A 21630-nucleotide genomic window follows, 5' to 3' on the forward strand; every position below is an offset into this window, starting at 1 on the left:
ATTTTCTCATTATTTATTTTATGTGTGCGCGCTCGGTGGTAATAACATTAGATGAGACTTTAAATTTAAATTAAACTTGTATAATAAACTGAATATTTGCAACGGATCAAAAGAAGTGGAATATAGAGGATAACATATAACAAAGCAAAGATAAAGAAAAAAAATTGACAAAGGAAGCATTTTTTTTTAAAAATGCATTGTAATTTAGTTATATAAAAAAAACAAAAGTTAAGTCCATTATTTTAATGGACCATAATTCAGATAAAATGATGTAGTGTTTTAAAAACTCTATTAATTATCAGAGCTATTTAGGTAATTTCAAATTGATACCAAATATTTTCTTATAATATTGTGCCTTTTGTATGAATCTTTTGTATTTTGATTGCAAATATACATTATCATTTCATAAAATAATGCTACTGAACAAATTCATCAGGAGAGGGTTCACTTATCTAACAGACGAAGGAGTTAGGGAGGGGCGCATGCGCGGCTGGATAGCCTCACTGAGTCTTGGACCCCATTCGACGTCCAGCGACGTCCGTGGTAGGATGTGAGTGGTTGTTCGTAGCGTTCGTCTTACGAGACCGGGTTACGCGAGTGTTGTGCCACAAGTTAAGCTGCCCGCTATGGGGAATACTGGAAGCGGCACCAAGGGGGAAGCGCAATCTGCGCCGCCTCCGGTGGACCTGTATCGGAGTCCCAACATTCGGGCCAGCATCAGGGCGAAGCTGCCCATGCCGGCCGATCAGTCTGAGCTAGAAAGGAGGTTCACAAAAGTTCTGGTAAGAAGTGAGATAGTAAATTTGATAAATAATTTTGTAATTTATAGATTAGAAGATACATAGATTGTCCCAGGACCTCTGGATAAAATGTTACCTTAGTAATCTTGTGTTATTCTTATCGGATAAACATCAGATCGGCTTATCTGATCAAAAATGATTGTCTTAATTTATTTAAAAATTATTGCTTTGTATATTCTACCATAACTTAACCACCAATCCTATTTCAATCAGTCGCCTGAATTTGTAACTGTTGTAATAAGTTCTTAAAATCTTAAAATTTTGACATTCCCAGAACAACATACATATCGCTCATATTTCCTAAATCGAACTACAATTTTTTTCAATAAAGAATTTTTATTTTTTAATATAAAAATTCTGTCACATTTAAAGTATTTAATACTATTATGAAATATAGAAGCGATTTAAATGAAGCAAGTTAAAGATTTAATTTCGTCTAAAACTCCCGGGACAAGAATATGAATTTTAAATTCCATTGAATAATAATTAGCCTGTTTGCGAATAAAATAAATCTGCGCATTGTTGAATCACCCATTGTCCTCGGACGGTCATAAAAAAAAACAACATTTATTGATGGAATAACAAATTAACTTTGTTATTGATGTCCTCTTGGATGATTAAGCATTGTGAAATATATATTTGAACGCGTTAAATTGAGATATGGACTATAAAATATGATTGAAATAGCGTGAATTCCTGAAGAGAGAGAAATTGTTGACCTCGGCTGGACTTGTGGATTGTAACCTTAATGGACGCAACCTTCCTTGTCCCAGCATCCAGATCCCTTTAGATACCAGGCTCACCTCTGGAATATTTATTGTTCACCAGTTCCTCTGCATTGTCTTGTCATTTGGGTTCGTTTGTCACGCCTTAAGGCTCATGGGTTAGCCCATTTTATTTTTATAGTATCCCAATTGTCATACATTTACAAACTGTCTTAAAAAGAATTTTATTGTGTTTGCAACAGGTATTAAGTCTGTTACTGGGGCTATGTAGCTATTCTCATTATTTGATTATGATACAATCTTTTGAATTTCAATTACACATATTATCTCTGCAATCATTATCAATTTATATGAAAATTATTTATTAAAACTCTTATCTGCTGATTTATATTTTGTAGGAATAGTTTCCTTCATATTTTTGGTTAAGTATAAGATAATTTTTACCTATTTTTTTTTAATTGTTGTCTGCAGTTTATAATTTAACTTTGGTTTCTTTCACTAATCATTTGTTATATTTAATGTTCAAAATTTGAAACATTAAGTTAGTTACATATTTATTCATTTGAAGTCTAAATTAATACTTTTATATTGGATTTATATTTTATTTCAGTATTTTATTCTTTAACATTTTATTCATGAGGGTTGTTATTCATGATGGAAGAGACAAGTGACACTTTTTTCTTTAACTGGTATAATAGTTATAATTTGTAACAATTACTGACAGATACTACAAATTCAAACCTCTCATAATCATTTGCATTGATTATTTGTTTGTTGTTAACAATATCGTTACATAATATTCGTCTAATTATACTGTTGATTTTATTGGATAGTTAACTAATATTTTTTTATAGACTTAGTGCTACTAAAAACATTTGATTTCCTTTTAAATATTTTAATATAAGTACTATCTAAAAAAATGTTAATGTAATATATTGACTCTTCTTATTATGCAGAAATATTCAATATTTGTTGCTGTTCTATATTAATAAATTTTATGAGTATTTTAAAATCTTGATATTTATTTGATAATTACTAATTAAAAATAATTCCCAAGATAACTTTAGATAAGAAGTTGAATTATTTTTAAGATTAAATTTTAAATGAGCTATATTTTGCCAATGGTACCACTTTTTAAAAGAAATATTTATAATTTACCTAAATATTTTAGGATCTAAAGTTTATTTTATTTTTTCTATGTCTTACTGTCTCTGTCCCGCATTATTTGTGGTTTTAACAATATATTTTTCAGATGTTTTTTAATGCAGAAATATTCAATGTTTGTTGCTTTATATGTATGTGTATGTTTGTTGCTATATTAATAAATTGTATTCTATTGTATTTTTTTAAAATAATTAATTATACTATAATTGAAAATAATTTTCTAGATCACTTTTGATAAGCTGAATTATTTTAAGGAATGAATTTTAAATAACCTATAGTTTTCCAGTCGTAATAAAACAGTTTTTTAAAAGAAATGTTCATAATTTACTTTGATTACTTAGTTTAGGTTCAATGTTATGTGAAGTATATATTTTTGTTTTTATGTATCCTATGGTCTTTATCTATTCCATTATTTGTGGTTTAAACAACATATTTCTCGATTACATGTTTTTATTTTGAAGCAGTAGTTTTTTTTATTAAACAATCTATCTTTTGTTTTGTTTTTTTATGGAACTATGTTAGATACAATATTGCTGATTTGCTATATTTAGATTGACGCTTTAATTAACAATTTTTCCTAAGTTAGTAATAATTTCTCAGGATATGCTTTTTCTTTCTCCTGTCATTGCATCTTCTGCTGACTATTAATAAATTTAAATTTATGATATTTGTTTCTATATTCAAAAGTTTTCTTTCTTATATGTTTATCCAATGGATTTTGTTTCATGCCTGTTGAGCATTAAACATTTGTTTGTTTCCCCACTTGTATTTATAATTGATAATCAAACTTAATTAGTAAACTGCATGGTCTTTCAATTAAGTTGTCACATGTATTGATCTGTTAATACTAGAATATAAATTACGATAATCAATGGAAGTTAAAACGATTCCATAATAGATATATCAATGAAATAAAGAGGTCTTTCAGGAAATGAATCCAGAAGGCTTTCTGTTTCCCATCCTTGAAGTTCATCAGATATTCCCCAGATTATCAAGGTTTCTGGACAGTGATAGGATTGTGGATACATTTGACTGTGTGATAATTTTTTGTTTTTTTGTCTTCTCTGTTGTTTTTTTTTTTTCTGTACAAAAAATAATTATTTCGGATGTTACACATAATATAATCAAGTTCATTTCTTTTTTAATTATTTAATAACAATGAATTGCTTACATCACCCTTGACACTGATATTTAAAAAAAAATAGTTATAAATTCTGATTCTCTGCATAATTTGACTTTTTGGTTTGGTTAAGTTTGGTGCGATAGTTTCCTTATCAGTGCTAAAAAGATTCATTCATTTACATAACCGGGTATGATAAAGGGGGTCCCCACTTTAAACTCAACGTACCCTGATTGTATTTAAATTTAAAAAAAAAATGTGGCAGAACACCACTGGCTAAAATACTAGTGCGTATCCTAACCGAATTCTTGTATAAGAATACGTCCAATGGTAGTAAATAATTTATTTTGGCTGTTGAATAAAATAAAAATTTATAATGTCACATCATTACCATGTATATAGCTTGTTCCTCTTTTATTGACCCGTCGTCTTTTATTAATATGTCTACTTGGATTTATTTTCGTTATTAAATCTTCTGTGGATATCTGTCATCAGTCAGATGAACTCGAAGTTATTATTTAGGTAAATAAAACGTGAAATCTTTACAAAACTTTTATTATTATCATTTTGCTTATTTTGAGTAAATTTTTAATTTTGATAACAGTAAATCTTGGTAAGATTGACGAGTTCCGTTTGACTGATCTAGCTACTACTAGATCCATTTGGTTCAGCTTGCCCTTTTGAAAGAATAGCGAGAGCCTTCCTTCTCCAACTAAATATCCAAACTGCTAGTTTGATTTTGGTAATTTTGTATTTATCTTCTGAATTAACAATGAAAATTAGTTTTAAATTCAAAATGTTCAGATTATGTACATTCAAAATTTAATCTATAAAGACTTGAATCGATCAAGTACATTCTAGTTATATTTCCTGGATTGTTTTTATTTTATTTTAATATAAAATAAAATAAAAACAGATTATTAAATTGAACTACATTTATACCAAAAATAGTCGGGCAACATGAAATCCTCATTTTAGGTTCAGTAATGAATACAAGAATATGATTATAGATAAAATGAAAGAAATAAAAAGAAACATAATTTTTTTAGAAGCAGTAAAGATAATGAATTTTTCTGGAGAGATGACCCTTACTTTTGTTGTACAGAATGATAACCCTTGAAACAATCGCAACAAATTGAAATTAACATCAAATTGTATTTTTATTTTAAACCAGTCTTGTTCTAGCGCCCGCTTCTTCCATACTGACCGATAATTGCAATTCAAGACCATTGAGCACAGGTGTGCAGTCCATCTTTTTGGCTCGGAAATGCATTGTACACACGATGTGCAGTTGGTCTGGGATGGGTTTATAGAATTTGTGTGGAGGTTAGAGGTTTCTGAATCCTTACCTCTATAGTAGTGGAAATTAAGGTTTCTGGGTAGAAACAGTTCCCATAAAGAGGGGGTTTGAAGTTTTTTTTTTTTTTTACGTTGTTGGTTTCTTTTTGACGTACTAAAAATCTAGACAAATGTAAGCATACAAAATGCGTTGTTGTTTTTTTTTCGTTATCTTGAAGTTTAAAAAAGTAGAACAGTAAATAACCAAATGGTGACCAGTAAACTGAAAAGCCTAAAATTTACGCTTTTTTTCACTCAGTGCTCGATGCGAGTCACTAATTCTGACATCATGAAATCGAATTTCCAAACAGACGCCTTTTCACTATTATATACTATTACATTACAAATCTCAATTCTGCAAGTTTCTTCGCGTGACCGACTCCATCTACGAAAAAATACATCTATCACCCAGGAAGTGTCTGTCCAACCATGATTCCGATTTTAGCAAAGCCCACTAATTATCCATGATTAAAAGTTCTTTTGTGTTAACTCAGTTTTAACAGATGTTTCCTTTATTTACAGTGTGAAGAATTATCATTTTATTTCATGCATTGTTGTTCCTTCCCGGTGGATTTCCAGCACGGAAAATGCAAGAAAGTAAAGATCCGGTAGCGGTAAAAAAAAACTCAAATAGTAGAATTATACTATTTTATTGAGCCAACGTTTCGCCCCACGTTGCAGGGCTTGCAGGGGACAGGGATACATTCTGTCTCATCATTTGATTTGTGTTTTTTTTCTTTTTACATCTCTTAAAACCTGCCACGAGAACCCCGCTTCTAGTGCCTTATGAAATATTAAGTTTAATTAATTCATAATTTAACAAATAATACTTTTCTTCCAGCACGCTGACTAATTAAAAATGCTTTGAACCTTTATTTTCCTTTTAGTCTGAAAATCGTGAGAGCCCTAATTTAACATTTAATTATTTTTAAATTGGATTTTCACTTAATTTAATTGTTTTGCTTTATCCCTGCTTGAAAATTGTATTATGTAAAAATACAAGATAATTTTAATTCTCGTCAAAAATGTTTTTATTAAAAGCTCAAAAGATTTCATCCTCAATTCTTATGTATATTTGTTCGTTTTAGTGTTGTATTACTGAAGAAACAAATAAAAAATTTTTTTTTGTATCTATTATTCAATTGAGAAAAGGATGAGATAATTTTATCGTATCGAAACCGGAGAGGGGTTTACTTAAGGTTATCACGAAAAGTTTTTATTGGACTACAAATCTAAGAATTAAATTATAAATAGATACTGATTATTATGGCACTAATTTCGATTTGAAAAATAATTTTAATCACATTTTTATTTTGTTAATGGTTGTGCAGTATTAGTTTTATTATTTCTATGAAATAGCTGCCTGACATTATTTCCTGATAAAAAAAAGATTTATTCAGTTCAGAATTAAAATTTATCACAATCATCCAGAAAAAAGCCCCTTGAGTATTCAAATATGGTCGCATTCAATTTAACAAACAATTTTGTTTTACACTTATATGTAGCGATTAGATAAATATATACAATATATGAATAAGATACAATAGTTCAAATACTGTATCAGTGTGGTATTCAAGAGACTGGTTTGTTTCATTGTATGATAGCTTACGATTATTACATTAAATGTCATACAAAAATAAATAGTTTAAAAATAAATCTTTATTTTTCTAGTGGAAAAATAATTCTATTTATTTTATGAACATTTTATTCACATATGAACATAGACTGAAAATAACTATTCATTTTTATTTTAAAAGAGTTTCAATCACATATTAATTTTTATTTCCTTAAAATTAATTTGAGCATATAAATAATTTGGTATATTATTTCATGTAGTTAAATTCACCTTACTTGTGGATTACTTTAATGAAAACAAATACAGTTCAATATTGATTACTTCACCTACTTTAATAAGTTACGAAAACTTCATTTTGTACTTTCTTTAAGTCTAGAAAAAATAAGTGCATTATTGTTTGTTAGAACAGGGTTCAATTTCGGTATAGGCTTCACAACAGATACATACGAGTATAATGCTCTTCAAAATTAGGTATTGAACAATTACTGGTAATCACTATTGAAAAATCATTTGTTTCTTGAAAAAATCTAAAAATTCTCTCATTTTTGCGGTATAGTAAGTAAATTTTATCAAATTTGAGTGCTTACGAAAGAAAGATATATATTTTTTAAACCAACATGTTTTCACTAATAATGAGAAATTGACATTTTGTCAATTTGTTTTGGGTAATATCATGGAAACTGCTATTCCTTCGAAGGAAGCTCTATATTATACTTGTAATTAGCTTTAATTTGAGTGCTAATGGACCTATGTATATCGAATAGTTCCTAAGATATAGCTTTTCATAAATCAAAGTTTTCTTCCAACCTACAAGAAATTAATTGATGAAAAAATATGACATTATGAAGACGAGGAAGGGGGAAAGAAGCGTAAGTTCTGAAACGCGTTATTATATTTATAAAAATATTCAAAATAGGGAGACTTAGTTTTGAACTTGAATAAAAAAAAAAATCATCTTTCAGAAATTATTAGAAAAACTATATTAAATTATAAAAAAAATAATAACCTTTGTTTCATAATAATAATAAAATAAATATTGCTATAAATTATATGCTATAATAGGATGACATTATAGAGCAAAAAATGTTATCCTGTATGTACTTCAACCTATTCCTTTTGCTTCAACCTATAAACCTATTCATTTTGTTAGGTTTTTATTATTACACTAATCGACCAGTGGAGAATGAATTAAAGCTTTATAGTATCTTTAGGGGATAAGCGGTTTAATAAGTATAACTTGTGCTATGTAACTGTTTTTTCTTAAAAATAAAGAAAAACTACGTCTAACTCATAAATTATCTGTTTCGCCTTTTATACTGGTAATGATTTAGTCCAAGGCTTATAGATTAGGTCGCATGCACTAATTGCTTAGTTCAAGGTTTTATTTCTAACGATGCATGAAAAAATTATTCAAATTATTTTATGCAGCTAATTTATTAATTTTTCAATAATTGAATGGGCATCAATTTTTTAAATAAGTAATTCATTGAAATAACGTTTTAGAATTAATATAATTGATTATGCAATTAGAACTTATGTTTAACTTTTTAACGATGTATGGCAGTTTACTCTTCTTTGTTTAGATATGGCGGCGCCGAAAGAAACTGATTTTATCAATGTCATTCATGTAATAGATAGTCAAGCGGAAATGTTTTGATAAATGTGTCATATATATTTAAAACTTTCGCTTCATGGACATCAAAACAAAAATTAGACATGATATATAGTTTTCCTTCTTCCATTTTTATATTTTATCATTTATAACGTAAAAGCAACTGAACAAAAAATATTTTTTTCATCTGAGCGAATTTTGTGCTGAAAACTTTAAATCTCATTGTTTAATCTAGTACTTTTTGTTTTCGTGGCATTAATGCTTCTAATATTTTTTGTTTTTGTTTTAATTACAGAAAATTGTATCTACAGTTTCTAATGTTCACAAATTCTTCCTCTAATTTATATTCCATGAAAATTCGTGATTCCATTCCATCCAATCCAAAATGGTTCCGCAGTCAAAAAAAAGGTTGGGAACCTCTGCTGTAATTTCTCGGGCTAAGATAATAGTAATAATTTGTTTTCATTATTTATTTATTTTTAAACAGAATGATTTAATTTAAAATTATTATTGATCTCATTTAAATTTTACTTCAATATTAAGTCGGGACCAGTCCCGGTTTCAAGGCAATCCGGTTTATCAGATGAAGGCTGCTGAACTATGATTCAGGCTGAGAAAATGCCATCTCTGTTGTTTTTTGGTTAAATAATTTACATTTGTCGTATTTCTGGACTTAAATTGTATTTAATTATAAATTTTTGTGTGACTTAAACTTACGTATGTATGAAATATATTGTAAGGTGAAGGGACTCAGTAATAAGTTTTGAAAATGCAATTTTGCAAATTTAATTTTAATTTGAATGCCTCATTGATCAGATGATTCAGGTATAGTTTGTCCCTTAAGCACTTCTTCCATTCCGATTTCCAAGGTATGCAGTTTATTGTTTGTCAGAAGGAATATCAATGTTTATTTATTTTGTGAATAAAACAACTGCTTCCTTTCGCACAAACATGACACGTATCATCCCGCCTTCCTCTTCCGTTTAGACCTCCCTCAATTTTGCCTCGTTGGGTTAATAATTGATTCCCCTGTGGGACCCCTTCCTTTTGCACCCCATTGTGCTCACCAATGACACCCCCCAATGACTAAGACCTTCCCGCCTAGCGGAGTATGGCCCACCAGTTGATCACCACATGTGCGCGCAGATTAACAATTAGGAATGACGTATGTCGATGACGTCGGGTGCCTCTGACCCGGATATCCTTCCACCGCCTTCGATTGTCCTTTTCGTCTTCTGCTTATCACGTTTTCCATTGTTCTTTCTTTCTATATTTATATCTTATTCGTATAACTTATTTATTATTCCTATTCTTCAGTATTTCTTTCCATGGTAGGCTGTTACGGTGGTGTTATATGCGACATGGTGCATTATCTGACCTTCACGGTCTTTTACTTACTGAAAGTATACGTATAGGTTTTCAGAAGGCCCTGAGTATCTTGATAAAATACTTTTAAACTAACTATATAACTAATAAGACTATATTGCTGCGGAGTTTCGCAACTTTATTGTTGGCGTAATCATGCTCTAAATAAAGATAAGGAAGTTTTAGAACAAAAAATGTCTTCAACTAATTATTAAAAAACTGCTATGTACAAAGTTTCATTCTTATCATTCAGTGCTGTGATACAACTAAATGTTTATGCCTTAGTTGTATCACAGAACACACTGTAATTGACAAATTTTAGTAATTTTTAATTGTAATAGTTATTAATCTTAAACTATACTCTATACATTGTAGTTTTTTAAATAATTAGTTGAGGAAATTTTGTGTTCTAAAAACCTGTTGTTTTTTCATTGTAGGAGGACATGATTATGCAAACAAAAGTCTAATATAGGTGTCCTATTGACTGATCGTCAAGATCCCTAAAAATAGACACACACATATCTATCTACCTATCCATCCATCCATTTGTCCATCCATATAAATTTATATATATTTATATTATTGCATATATATACTTCGTCTTTTTATAACTTCACAGTTGAGGTTTATGTTTACTTCTGTTCATTTAGGACATATAAATAAACCTGAAGGCTTCCAGGTCCTTCACGTTCCTACAGGCCTTCGAATATTTAAATTAACACGATGCAGAATGATTTATTTTTTAATTAATATTAACATTTACCTACAATCGAGGCTATCTTTGACAATGTGGGGGGACAGGAGCAGGTAGTAGTACCTATAGATAAGGAGATCCTCCAGAAAGGATAAATTATTTTCTGGACAACTTTGAGCTATCAACAGAAAAGTGATGTTAAGTTAATTAATAATAAGTGATTATTATGAGTTAAAACAATTACTTTATTTGATATTTGAAAAGTAACTAGCATTTAAAAATAAAAAATTGAACATTTAAAGTGGCTTTAAATTTTGATTATTAAAATCAGTAAATAACTGCTCAATCTATCTTGAAGCAATTGTACCTCTCAGTTTCTTCTTAATTCATTTTAGTTTATACATTACAGGTGTTAAGGGGCCATGTGGAATCCTTATTGTAAAGATGTCAGGCTAGAATAGAGATGAATTGAAAGGAACTTTTCAAACCATCCTTAATTCTAGTTAGTTCGTTCTGGGTTTCTATTACAACTATTCCCATGACATTTTTAAATTTAAGAAGAAGGAGATGTAATTATCTTTTTTCATTTTCACTAATTGTTCTAATTACCTTCCTGTAATATTGATGCGGTTCCAGTTAAACAGGTTTTCTTTCATTCCTTTTCAACATTGGTGTTTCTTTGACATTTCCTTTTGTGGTAAGATTCGTGTGAGTAACTCTCATCTGCATAAGCGTCTGATGTCATAATTGAGTAACTCAAATATTAAATTTAAATGAACTTTCTTGTTGAAGATTGTGGAATACGCTTTTCTTTTCGACTTTTTTTTTTTTTTCTGTATACGAAAACTAATTTTTTTTCACCAAACATTTTCTTAATTTTTGATAAAACTTTGAAAATAATATCTTTTTGTCCATGTTAATCATCATAAACAATTATGACGCTGGTTCAAGAAGATATTTTACCGATCTAATTAGTCTTACACTGTGATAATAAATGAGTAGCTTGAGAGATTTTTTTTGTCGAATCACGCAAAAAAGAAATTTGTAAAATTTCAACAGGTTTATTAATCAATGAATTATTTGTGATTTAAAAAACATACTTATATTAACATACTCTTTTTCTTTTCTATGAGGTTTCCAATATGACTCATTGCATGAATCATATTTATTAATACTTAAATTGAAATCTTTACTCAAATTGTTATTTAGAAGCAACTTAATATATCTATGACTCAGAGCATCAATAACCGTCGTCCATCTTCAAATTATAAAAAATTTTTTTGAAAAAATTGAAACGGAAATAAACACGGTTGTAGTATGTAAAACAAAATAATATTTACAGGATTCTCCGATAACATTGTTTTTGCATGTACAAGTTTGCAGAGAACGTGTACAATTTTGACAGACTTGAAACGTTTAAAAATGGACATAAATTGTTCTTACCCTGAATGGCAGATCCATTGGTTTAATTGTATTTATTTCCCATTGAAATATATTGGTAAAAGTATGAATTGTTTCTGTTATTAATTACGTTTATTTATGCGAAGTTAATAATTGTTTTGTCGAAGGCCTTTGATAAAATGGTTTCAGAGTCCATTATGTCTTGATTTGTAATTTCTTTCCATTTGTAAATTTGTTTAAATTTCTATGGAGTCTATTTCACACCTTTTATTTAATATATGATTAAAATTGTTTGATAAAATAACATTTTATCCCAAATCATAGGTTTGGAATTATATAATATTCAACTTGGACTTGTGTCTGTCATAGATTTCACATTTATCCATTCGGCGCCTGGAATATTGCCTGAGAATCTTTTCAGGTTTCGAGAGATAAAATTAATCCGCTCATCGGAATTCACTGACTCTTTGCATCCTTATCTTATCAGTTTCTTCAGTGCATGAGAAATGATCAGAGATACGTTTATGATCCGGAATTATTTAAATTATTGTCTTAAGTGGGTTTAAGTGATATTTATTTTATTTTAAATTTGTGTTATATGTATTTAGATTAGGCTTACAAATGAAATCTGGATCATTCAAAGCAAAATAAAAATTTCTTGAATTAGTTTTTATTATTAAATTATAGTCGCTGTTTGTGATGCAATAAAAAAAAAAAGTCTATCTTTTTTTATCTATTTTTTTATACCCATTTATTGCTTTATCATGTAGCGAAAGATCTTATTTCTAATTCTGCATGAAGTTTTAAAAATAGTTTTCTACATCCCAAGTATCGGGGATTTTTCGGTTCAGTCGTTCTAAATATGACCAATCTTAGATACATATTCATTTTGATTGGTTTTACTGTATTCTTGTAAGGATATCATATGGATCATGATATGAGTCATTGTAATTGATTATTAGCAATTTTGTTGCAAGAAAAATATAAAAGGAGTTGATAAAAACTTAAATAAAAATTGTATGGTCATTTAATAGACAAAACCATTTGTATTTTCTAATCTAATTCTAAATAAAATTGGCCATCACTGAAAATAATTTTTACTACTTTTGAAATTGCCTGTGGCTGTTAATTGGAACTACTGGTTTGTTTTGTACTTTCGTATAAAGTTTTAAGGTAGTGTACCCAGCGGGAAATTGCAATAGACGTAACCTATTCTAGATATCCCAATCTAAAGGACTACACGCAATAGATTTACCTGTCTCAATGTTTTTCCTGTAAAAAAGTGGGCTTGTATTACACGTCTGACGACATGCTCTAAATCCAAGACTGGCTCTGCAAAATCGTACTAAATTCAGCGTAGTTTCAATAAATAAATAACAATAAAAAATGCAGGTCATTAAACGAAGAAATTGAAATTGGCCTTAACACACTTTTATGGAATATTAAAATATATGTTGATATTTTAATTACATTTTTTGGCGAGTTGTATTTTAAATGTCTAGCCCATAATAAATTCAACTTTTTTTTTATTTATTGATATTTACAACTGTATAAAAAAAATACAACAAGTAAATTTGATCATAATGACATAATGATATGATACAGGATGTAGAGAAACTACCCAGTAGTAGAACTCTAAAAACAGTTTACAATATAAGGTCACGAGGCCATCTTCTTTTCAGGCACCTCGGAGGATTGCCAGGAATGGAAGAGGAAGCAAGGTTTGAAACTAGGGGGTTTGGGTGGTAAGGGAGTTTATTATGGAAGGAATAATATCGGGTTCGGGCTAGATCGGTTACATAAGGAACATTTAGGTCTTTATGGATGGTTTTATTAGTAACAAAATAAGGAGCATTGAGGATTTTACGAAGGATTTTGGATTGTAAAGATTGGATACGAGAGGAATTCGAAGGTTTAGTGGAGCCCCAAAGTTCAACTCCGTATGACCAGATGGGCCTTATTATTGTCATGTAGGTCAGTCTTTTGTAATGAGTTGGAAGTTTAGACCGTTTGTCTAGTAAGTGCTGTAATAGTCGGAATCTGCGTGCAGTTTCCTGTCTTTTCAGTCTTGTGTCAGGATTCCAGGTTAAATTCAACTTAAAGCACAAATTGTGAAAAAATAAAGTTACTATCTAGTATTAAAGTGAAATATTGTTTTCATGATTTTCTAAATGTTTTGGAAAAGGAGTTTCACCCCTACAAGTTTTTTTTTTTTTTAATTTCTGATTTTCTTTCTTTCCCATGCGTTCTTTTCACATAAATACCATCAACAATATATGATATCTTTCTCATAGATAACTTAGATAAGATAGGCATAATCTAGTTGTTATTTGTATTTCCAGAAGCCACGTGAATCGTATTGCCTGTTCGATAAACTGGCAGCGTTCCCGTCCCTGAAGTTGCTATAACTGATAACGTCTTATGATTTATATATTTTTCTTGAGTACAAGGGTTTATGCCTTGTCCGAATATCTGACCTACTTCAATTTAATAAATACATTTAATATTTATTTAAATGTTATCTTACATTAAAAACAGAAAGAGGAAATTTTGATTGTCAAAAAAATTAGCTTAATCGAGCAATATTGAAAAAGTGGTTACAATTGGAAATTGGCATAAATACATGGTCTATCAAAGTATTAATATATTGCTTTTTATTAATATATTATCACCAATCAGCATTAGTTTTTAGAGTGGAGTTGTTATAATATACCATTGAATTTTTTTATTAATTTTTGGATAAGAAGATGGCCTCGAGATCTCCTCTAGAAATGTTATTGGAGTTCTTTCAATGGGTAGATTCTCCACTTTTTTTTATCATGTCACTATGTCACCTACAGCAAATTTACTTGTTGTGTATATTTGTATACAATAAATAAATCATAAAAAAAAATTTTTTTTTTTATTATAGATGTATGACTTCTTACATAAATTTAGTTTTCCTCGTATTCTTTGAGGAATTGTTAAATGAGGATCCTTTCTTAGTGTATGCAGTTGAAAATTCAAAGCAAAAAGTTAAACTTTTATGATCTAGCGATGTGTATTTTTATACATATAGTTGGATTAAAAGTAGAGAAACCTTTCATTTTTATATTTGATGTTTTGAGTAATCAATGATTATTAAAAATAAACCAACAGTTGAAAATAGAATAAAATTAATTAGAATTTCGACCTGGGTTGCGCCTTGTCATGGAGAATAATCCTGGCGGTTGAGAGTTGATGATGACCACATCTTCTTGTGTAACCGTTATTCAAGAAGCAGTACTTTCTTTCCAAGTACTGAACTCTCCACTATAGAACAATCCAAGGTTGTTGTGGCTTAGTTTTTTTTTATTTAGTTTTTTAATAGCTGTATTTTTAAATGAATCTAAATGTTTTCGATAAATATTGACCTATTGCCCATTTTGGTATCAAGGTATTTTTTTTTTTAATGTTGATAAACCATTATTTTAGATCATATTGTAAAATACGTCCAACACTAAAGACCAATCTACACCAATGACAGGCTTTTCGTTGTGGACGTTGTTTGTGAGGTTTTTCATATCCCTTTTTTCAGTACTACTCAATATCCCAGTCAATTTTTTGTTATACCTTAACTTTTCTTCTCTTCATGGAGATTTGATATATTTTTTTTTTTGCAATGAACTTGATCGTCAAAACCATATCTGTCAAGTTCGTTTTTTTTCTCATATTTTCTTAGATCATTTGTTCAACTTTTTTATTGTTCCTGACACTGCTTGTAAAGGTGATTGCTATTACCCGACACCAGATAGCTTAGTTTCTTTTACACTTTTTGATATTTAACCTTCCATAATCTATTTTTTTGCCTATAATTTAACATTTAATATTCTAGCCCAAGTTGTATTTTAAGTAATTATAATTAGAAAAGTGATCCGGATAGATAAAGTTTCCAATCCTTTCACTTAGATCAGTCCCAGTATATTGTCCTTCCAGACCAACCTCTTTTTAATAATATTTCCCCTCCTTGTGGTGTTCCTCAGGGTTTGTCTCTGTCCCCTACTATGTTCCTTATTTTACTAATGACGTTCCCTTGCACAGGATTAAAAATTGATTTATGTTCGATTTATTCTTGGGGTCGCTAAAATTTTATAAAGTTGTTTTACCTTCCTACAGCCGTATATCCTGACATCGTTACTCCACTAAAGGATACAATTGTGCCGTCCACCTTACATCTTAGCGCTTTAAGTTGGAAAAAAAGTTGTGAGGTTAGTGTAGTCACAGTTTATTTTAAATTTTGTTTAATTTCATCAACTTCTTTCGCTTACTCAGGCGAAAAAATAATTTCCTGGATACACTTATGTTTTAACAACGGCTTGTTTGCTCTGCAAAATTTATTCTCACACAACATATCATTAACTTTCCAATAGAGGTATAAAGGTATAGGTACAAACAGACAACATTTGTTCACCAAATTGTTACATTTATCAATTACAGTTACTTGCAATGGTGATTTTATTTCTGTATTTTCAAATTATAATTTTAATTAAAATTATTATTTGTCCAACACTACATGTATCTGAGCTGCTTAGACTTATTATGATTGAGTATTCTATAAAGTCAAGAATTATTTCTCGGAAAGGGTAGTTTTCTCGTCATTTTCCGCTTTCTTAAGATACCGTACTTCAGATAAGCCATAGAAAAATTCGTACCGTTAACTTTCCGTAATGCTGGTACTCCGCCCAGGACATTTCCTTGTCATGGAAGGATAAGGGTTGTTCGTTCCATATTTATTATTGATTATCTTTCGTCGCTGTCGTTTCCATCATAGTTGACATCCTCCACCATGTCCTTAACTCTGAACAGTTAGAGCCATATAGGTCCCATCGGAGTTCGACAAGGCCCTCCGTTGTCCTCTCGTGCTGGAGATAAAAAGAGCTCGCCTCACGTCCGCCTGGGTGGTCATCATATTTCTGCCTGCATTTCACGGATCTTCGTGACCGTGACTGTGTCCCTTGCAAATCGGCCATCAGCTTATCTAGCATCTTCCATTTAGCAAGCAACTCTTGTGCTTTATAGTTGTTAACCTCTTTTTTAATATTTATTGCTTCCTTAGCAATAAATTCCTAATGTAAATAATTATAATCATTTACTTGAGTGGTGGTAGACCGATCTGATTTTCGTTGACATAATTACATTGTCAATATAATGACTGAATAAACTCAGTATAAAATCAAAACTATGTTATAATTTTTATTTATTTTAACATTTCACCTTGCCATAAATATGGTCCATAAATGTAAGGCCACTTCAGAGCTAAAAAAATATGTTTCAAATGACCTATTCTGTTTAATTAGGCGTGGATGGACCTTACAATGGGGTGACCTTTCTGGGGCATACCCAGTCTTTAAAAATGGTTTATCCTTTATTTGAGTAAATCTGGCGGTTAAGCGTGATTTCTAACTAAATCACCTTCTTACACAACATTTAGTCTAGAAATAGTTATTTCCTTTCAATGTTCTGAAATCCAGACCATCTTGGGTTTTAGTAATATTGGTTTTCTTTATTGATTTATAATATTTAATATTATAAGTTCTATAAATTCTGTGCTAGAATAGAATAAAATAATAAGTTTATAATGAGACCGTGGGAGCAGCGCTATAGTTCAGTGAAAAAAAAAAATAGGCTCCCTTTATTGGAAAAAAACCTACTATAGCTGTTTAACGTGATCATGAACAAATCATCTCCTTGTACAACCGTTGTCCTAGAAACAGTTCTTCCTTACCAAGTGATGAACCTCTGGACCTTTCTCAGTTGCAGTGGTATTTCTCATTATTCTAAGGTAGTTAGGAATAATAAGATTACATAAAGTTTACGTGACTTGAGTCATTTCTTACGTTCCTTGCTGGAGTGTTTCCGAAGTTTAGTGTACTAGTTGCATCTCCTTTGAAGGTTTTCTAATTCTTCATAAATAATCTAGGAAAAATAAATCTCTAACGCTTTTTTTTAAGAGGTAAAACATGTTATATAATTGAATATTGTAAATATCTTAGTTAATTAGACCTATAATAATTGTCTCAATACCGTTTAGAGTGGTTACATTTAAAAAACAGAGGTTATCATTAATTTTTCTTAGAAGATTGAGTATAAATAGGCTTTCATACGAAACAAGTGGGTTTGGATGGTTAGGGTATCATGAGAGTTGATCATATTACCAAAATAACTACTTGTAACCGTTTACTTCTATTCGTAGCTCATATGATACCATCGATGTTTAAGGTATTTTTTTTTTTGTTAATAATTAGAATGAAATGAAAATATTTGGATGCTTGGATTTATCTAGGAACCAAAACCAAAAGATTTTTATATAGTTATATCCTACCCCCTTTATTTCCCTGATTTTTCCCTAACTCATTTGTATAAGCAATTTCTTCGTTTTCGGGTTTATTATGATATCAATATTATCAAGTGTTGTTAGTCGTGAATTTAGAATTTGTAGGTTCAATCAAGGCCTGTAATGGGCAACTCCCGTGTGTTGGTCCCTTCCTAAAATGAATGTCATTGCTCACAGGACCGACTGTATAATAGATTCAGCGATTTGACGAAGAGAGAAACCTTTCGAGATGATATGGGATTATCTCGAGTCGTGACCCCACCCGCCCACACAAACGCTGGACAAGTCCGAAATTACCAATGGATTTCGAAATTACGACTAATAGATTCCAGGATATTCTCTACAGCTCTGTGCTCAATACATCATTTCCAGTCTGTTCTTTCCTGTTATTTTTGTCTATTAAAGACTAGTTGCATTTGGAATTTGATTTCCAGGATCTAGGCTTTCCTTTGCCGAGGGCAAAACCTGTGAATTTGAATCCTCCACGACCTATAATTACGATTGAACTTGCATATTTTTTATGCGTCGTTTTGTATAGAACTTTAATTCAGAATATCTATGGTTATTGAGCTTTTTATTATGTTTCTTCGCTACCGAACGTAAAATAAAGATATTTAGAAGTCGAAAATTATCGCTAGTATTTTACGTTTTAGACATCAAGGAACTTTTTTGGTTACGGATCTTTCTGTTGTCCAATTTGAGTTTGGGCATAATCACTTTAATGCCTTAGTAGAAAGCAAAAAGATAACGAATAAAAAAAAGGAATATTAAGTCAAAATGCAACTTCTAATAATAAATTTTAAAAATAATAATAATTAACAATAAAGGGGAAATAATGTTAAAAATTCATATGCACAAATTTTTTAATGAATAAAATATATATCTATTTATTACACCATAAATGATAAAATCATAGTTCTGATGAATATGTAAACAAAAGTGTATATAAAAATAATACTGATATATTTTTAATTTAAAAATTTTGGTTGGGATTAGGAACAGTCGTTTCAATTCTTATGGATCTGGATGGTTAGGAAGAGGAATAGGCAGATTTGAGTACTGGACAAATGAACATAGGGATAGAATTCCATAGCGAGGAGGATATAATTTTTTTTTTTTTTTTTTTTTCATACCCTCCTATAATGATCTTATTGAATAGCTGGTACATACATATAGGAGGTATACTATATGTATATCTGGGTGATGATACCTTGGATTGCCTTTTGGCATTATAAGGAGGATATAATATGCCCACCCTCATCTATATATAATAGTATACCTGGTTTGTGTGTGGGAACATATGTGTGTTATAATACTCATAGTTTAAATAAAAGGGTTAGAAACAAAATATAATAAAATGTACCTTTAAACCTTGAAATACCTATATTTCAATTACTTTAGTAATTCAATAATTACGTATAATTACGTACCTTGTTTTCCTGCAGCATGAATAGTGAAGAAGCTTTGCCGACCTATGTGCTTGGCAAACATTTTTCATGTCTCTTAATTCAGTCCAAATATTTTGTTTGTTCCGTTCTTCCCTTCTAACATTAGTAGCATAAATAGACTGGTCGTTTGTAATCTGTTGTTTTTTAACTATTAGCTATTTACAGTGGTTAATACTATTTGGGTTGACAAACAGGGACTATAATAGTATAAGGTACCCCCTTCTACAAGTTCCAACTAAATTACAAAGTTTTAAACAGTTTAAAGCAACTGCTAACTTTCACTTCCAAATAATGAACCCATGAGATGGGCTGGCTAACAACCTGTTATTATTCAACTCCTCCATTACCTGTCAATGTTGCCGCCTAACTCAATAGCCCTTGAATAGGTTAGCTGATATTTTAGCAACTGTTATTTTCTAACTTTGTGTGTTATTTTCTTTGATAGTTTAAGAGCCCTTACCTTAATTACCTCTCATACTTAGAAATACTTACGTGAGCAACAATTATTTTGCTAGCTAAGTTGACTATAAAACATGACCATAGTTTTTACTCGCTAAATAACTTTTTTTATATAATAAAAATAAATTAACTTTCATCACAGACTCTAGACCTTAACTTCATCAGACGTCCAAGGTAGCTAGCTGTATTGATTACATTTTTCAAAATAATTTTTACTCACCCGTAATATAGTACTTTATTCAGCTATGAAATTTCTGCTATTTAATATTGAGTTATTTTTCAACTTATTATGATGCAAAGAAAGTTGTATCATCCGTCATTCAATTTTATTTTAAAAATCATTAATATAATGTTTTTATAAATTCATAAATAAATTTTTTTTATAGTTTTTATTTTTTAAAAAAGATAAAAAGTTTGAACTCAGCTACTAAGTAGGTATATTAGAGTTGAGATCGCCTTATTTACAATTATGTTAGAATTTTTAATTATTAGTGTTTTATTTAAGGGACAGCAGTATATTTATTGTTAATATTTAAGAATGATAAGGAGAACATAAAATGTAATACGAGGAGAAGATGGTTGGGGGTGCGGTCAAAATAAAACACAAACAAATTGAAGTAACTTATTTAATCGTGCCAACGTTTCGGCCAAAATTTCTAGCCTTAATCAGGGCTGTTATCTTGAAATCTTACCGCCAAGTGGCAATTGTGTTTTATTTTGACCGTATCCCCTAACCATCTTCCCCTTGTATAGTCATCCACGGTTAACTATCTCTTATGATTATAAAATGTGATGTTAAAAGTAAATTTAATCAGATACCTGATGATAGAGTGACAGCTCCCCCCCACACTCCACCCATCCGAAGCGTCGTTATTAGATATAATGAGATAAAATATAAAAAATTTAAAGTAGGAAGAGTACTTTTCATTTACTATATCTAATCAGATAAATGAAATTCATCCAGTAGAACATATAACTTTAAAAAAATTTAACATCTTTTAATCCCACAATTTATTCATTACTAAAAACTTTTTATTTTCTGAAATATTATTTTAGTAACATTTCAGCATTTTTTTTGTTGGGAAATTAATTATTATAAGCTATCATTATTATTTAAAATTTTCCTTGCACGAAACTTAAGGTATTGTTGTTACCATTTTAAGATTTCTAATCTTCTTTTGACACCATGCAGTCATATCTGGTTTGTTGATGATCTAACAAATTCTTTAAATATTCTAACTCACTTTAATGTGCCATTGGTTTCTGAACAACTATCATTATCGCACATACTAGTGATACTTTCAATTAAATTGTGTATAAAGTTATCATCAATTAGTAAAGTGGAATTAAACGTGGTTCTATGCATTTCTCAACCTATGTAGATTGATATTACAATTTTTTCTGACTAAAATTCATTTTTACCGCGAACTACCGAAACTGTTCATGGTTTCAGTTTTACCTAATAATTCAAATTAATGGCTAAATATCTTTATATATATATATCTATAGCCAGTTTGATTCGGGAGTATGACTGATTAACAATTGTTTTCAGATTTAATAATAATGAACTTCGAAA

The 21630-nt window shown here is 29.9% G+C and overlaps 1 protein-coding gene across 3 annotated transcripts in view; it reads left to right on the top strand.

Moving 5' to 3' along the window:
• Positions 1-508: 508 nt before the first annotated feature.
• Frl (formin-like protein) overlaps positions 509-21630 on the top strand; it is a 230753-nt gene continuing 209631 nt past the window's right edge. For 2 of the 3 annotated variants that reach the window (XM_014416962.3, XM_014416963.2), the window contains exon 1: positions 510-782. In XM_014416962.3, the coding sequence (XP_014272448.1) occupies positions 627-782 (156 nt within the window). In that variant the 5' untranslated portion in view covers positions 510-626. Of the gene's footprint in view, positions 783-21630 lie in introns of all 3 variants that reach the window. The other variant, XM_014416964.3, reaches the window with a different exon arrangement.

Source organism: Halyomorpha halys, unplaced genomic scaffold (assembly GCF_000696795.3).
Source record: "Halyomorpha halys isolate HHAL.00 unplaced genomic scaffold, Hhal_1.1 Scaffold144.1, whole genome shotgun sequence".
In the NCBI taxonomy this organism is placed as follows: domain Eukaryota; kingdom Metazoa; phylum Arthropoda; class Insecta; order Hemiptera; family Pentatomidae; genus Halyomorpha; species Halyomorpha halys.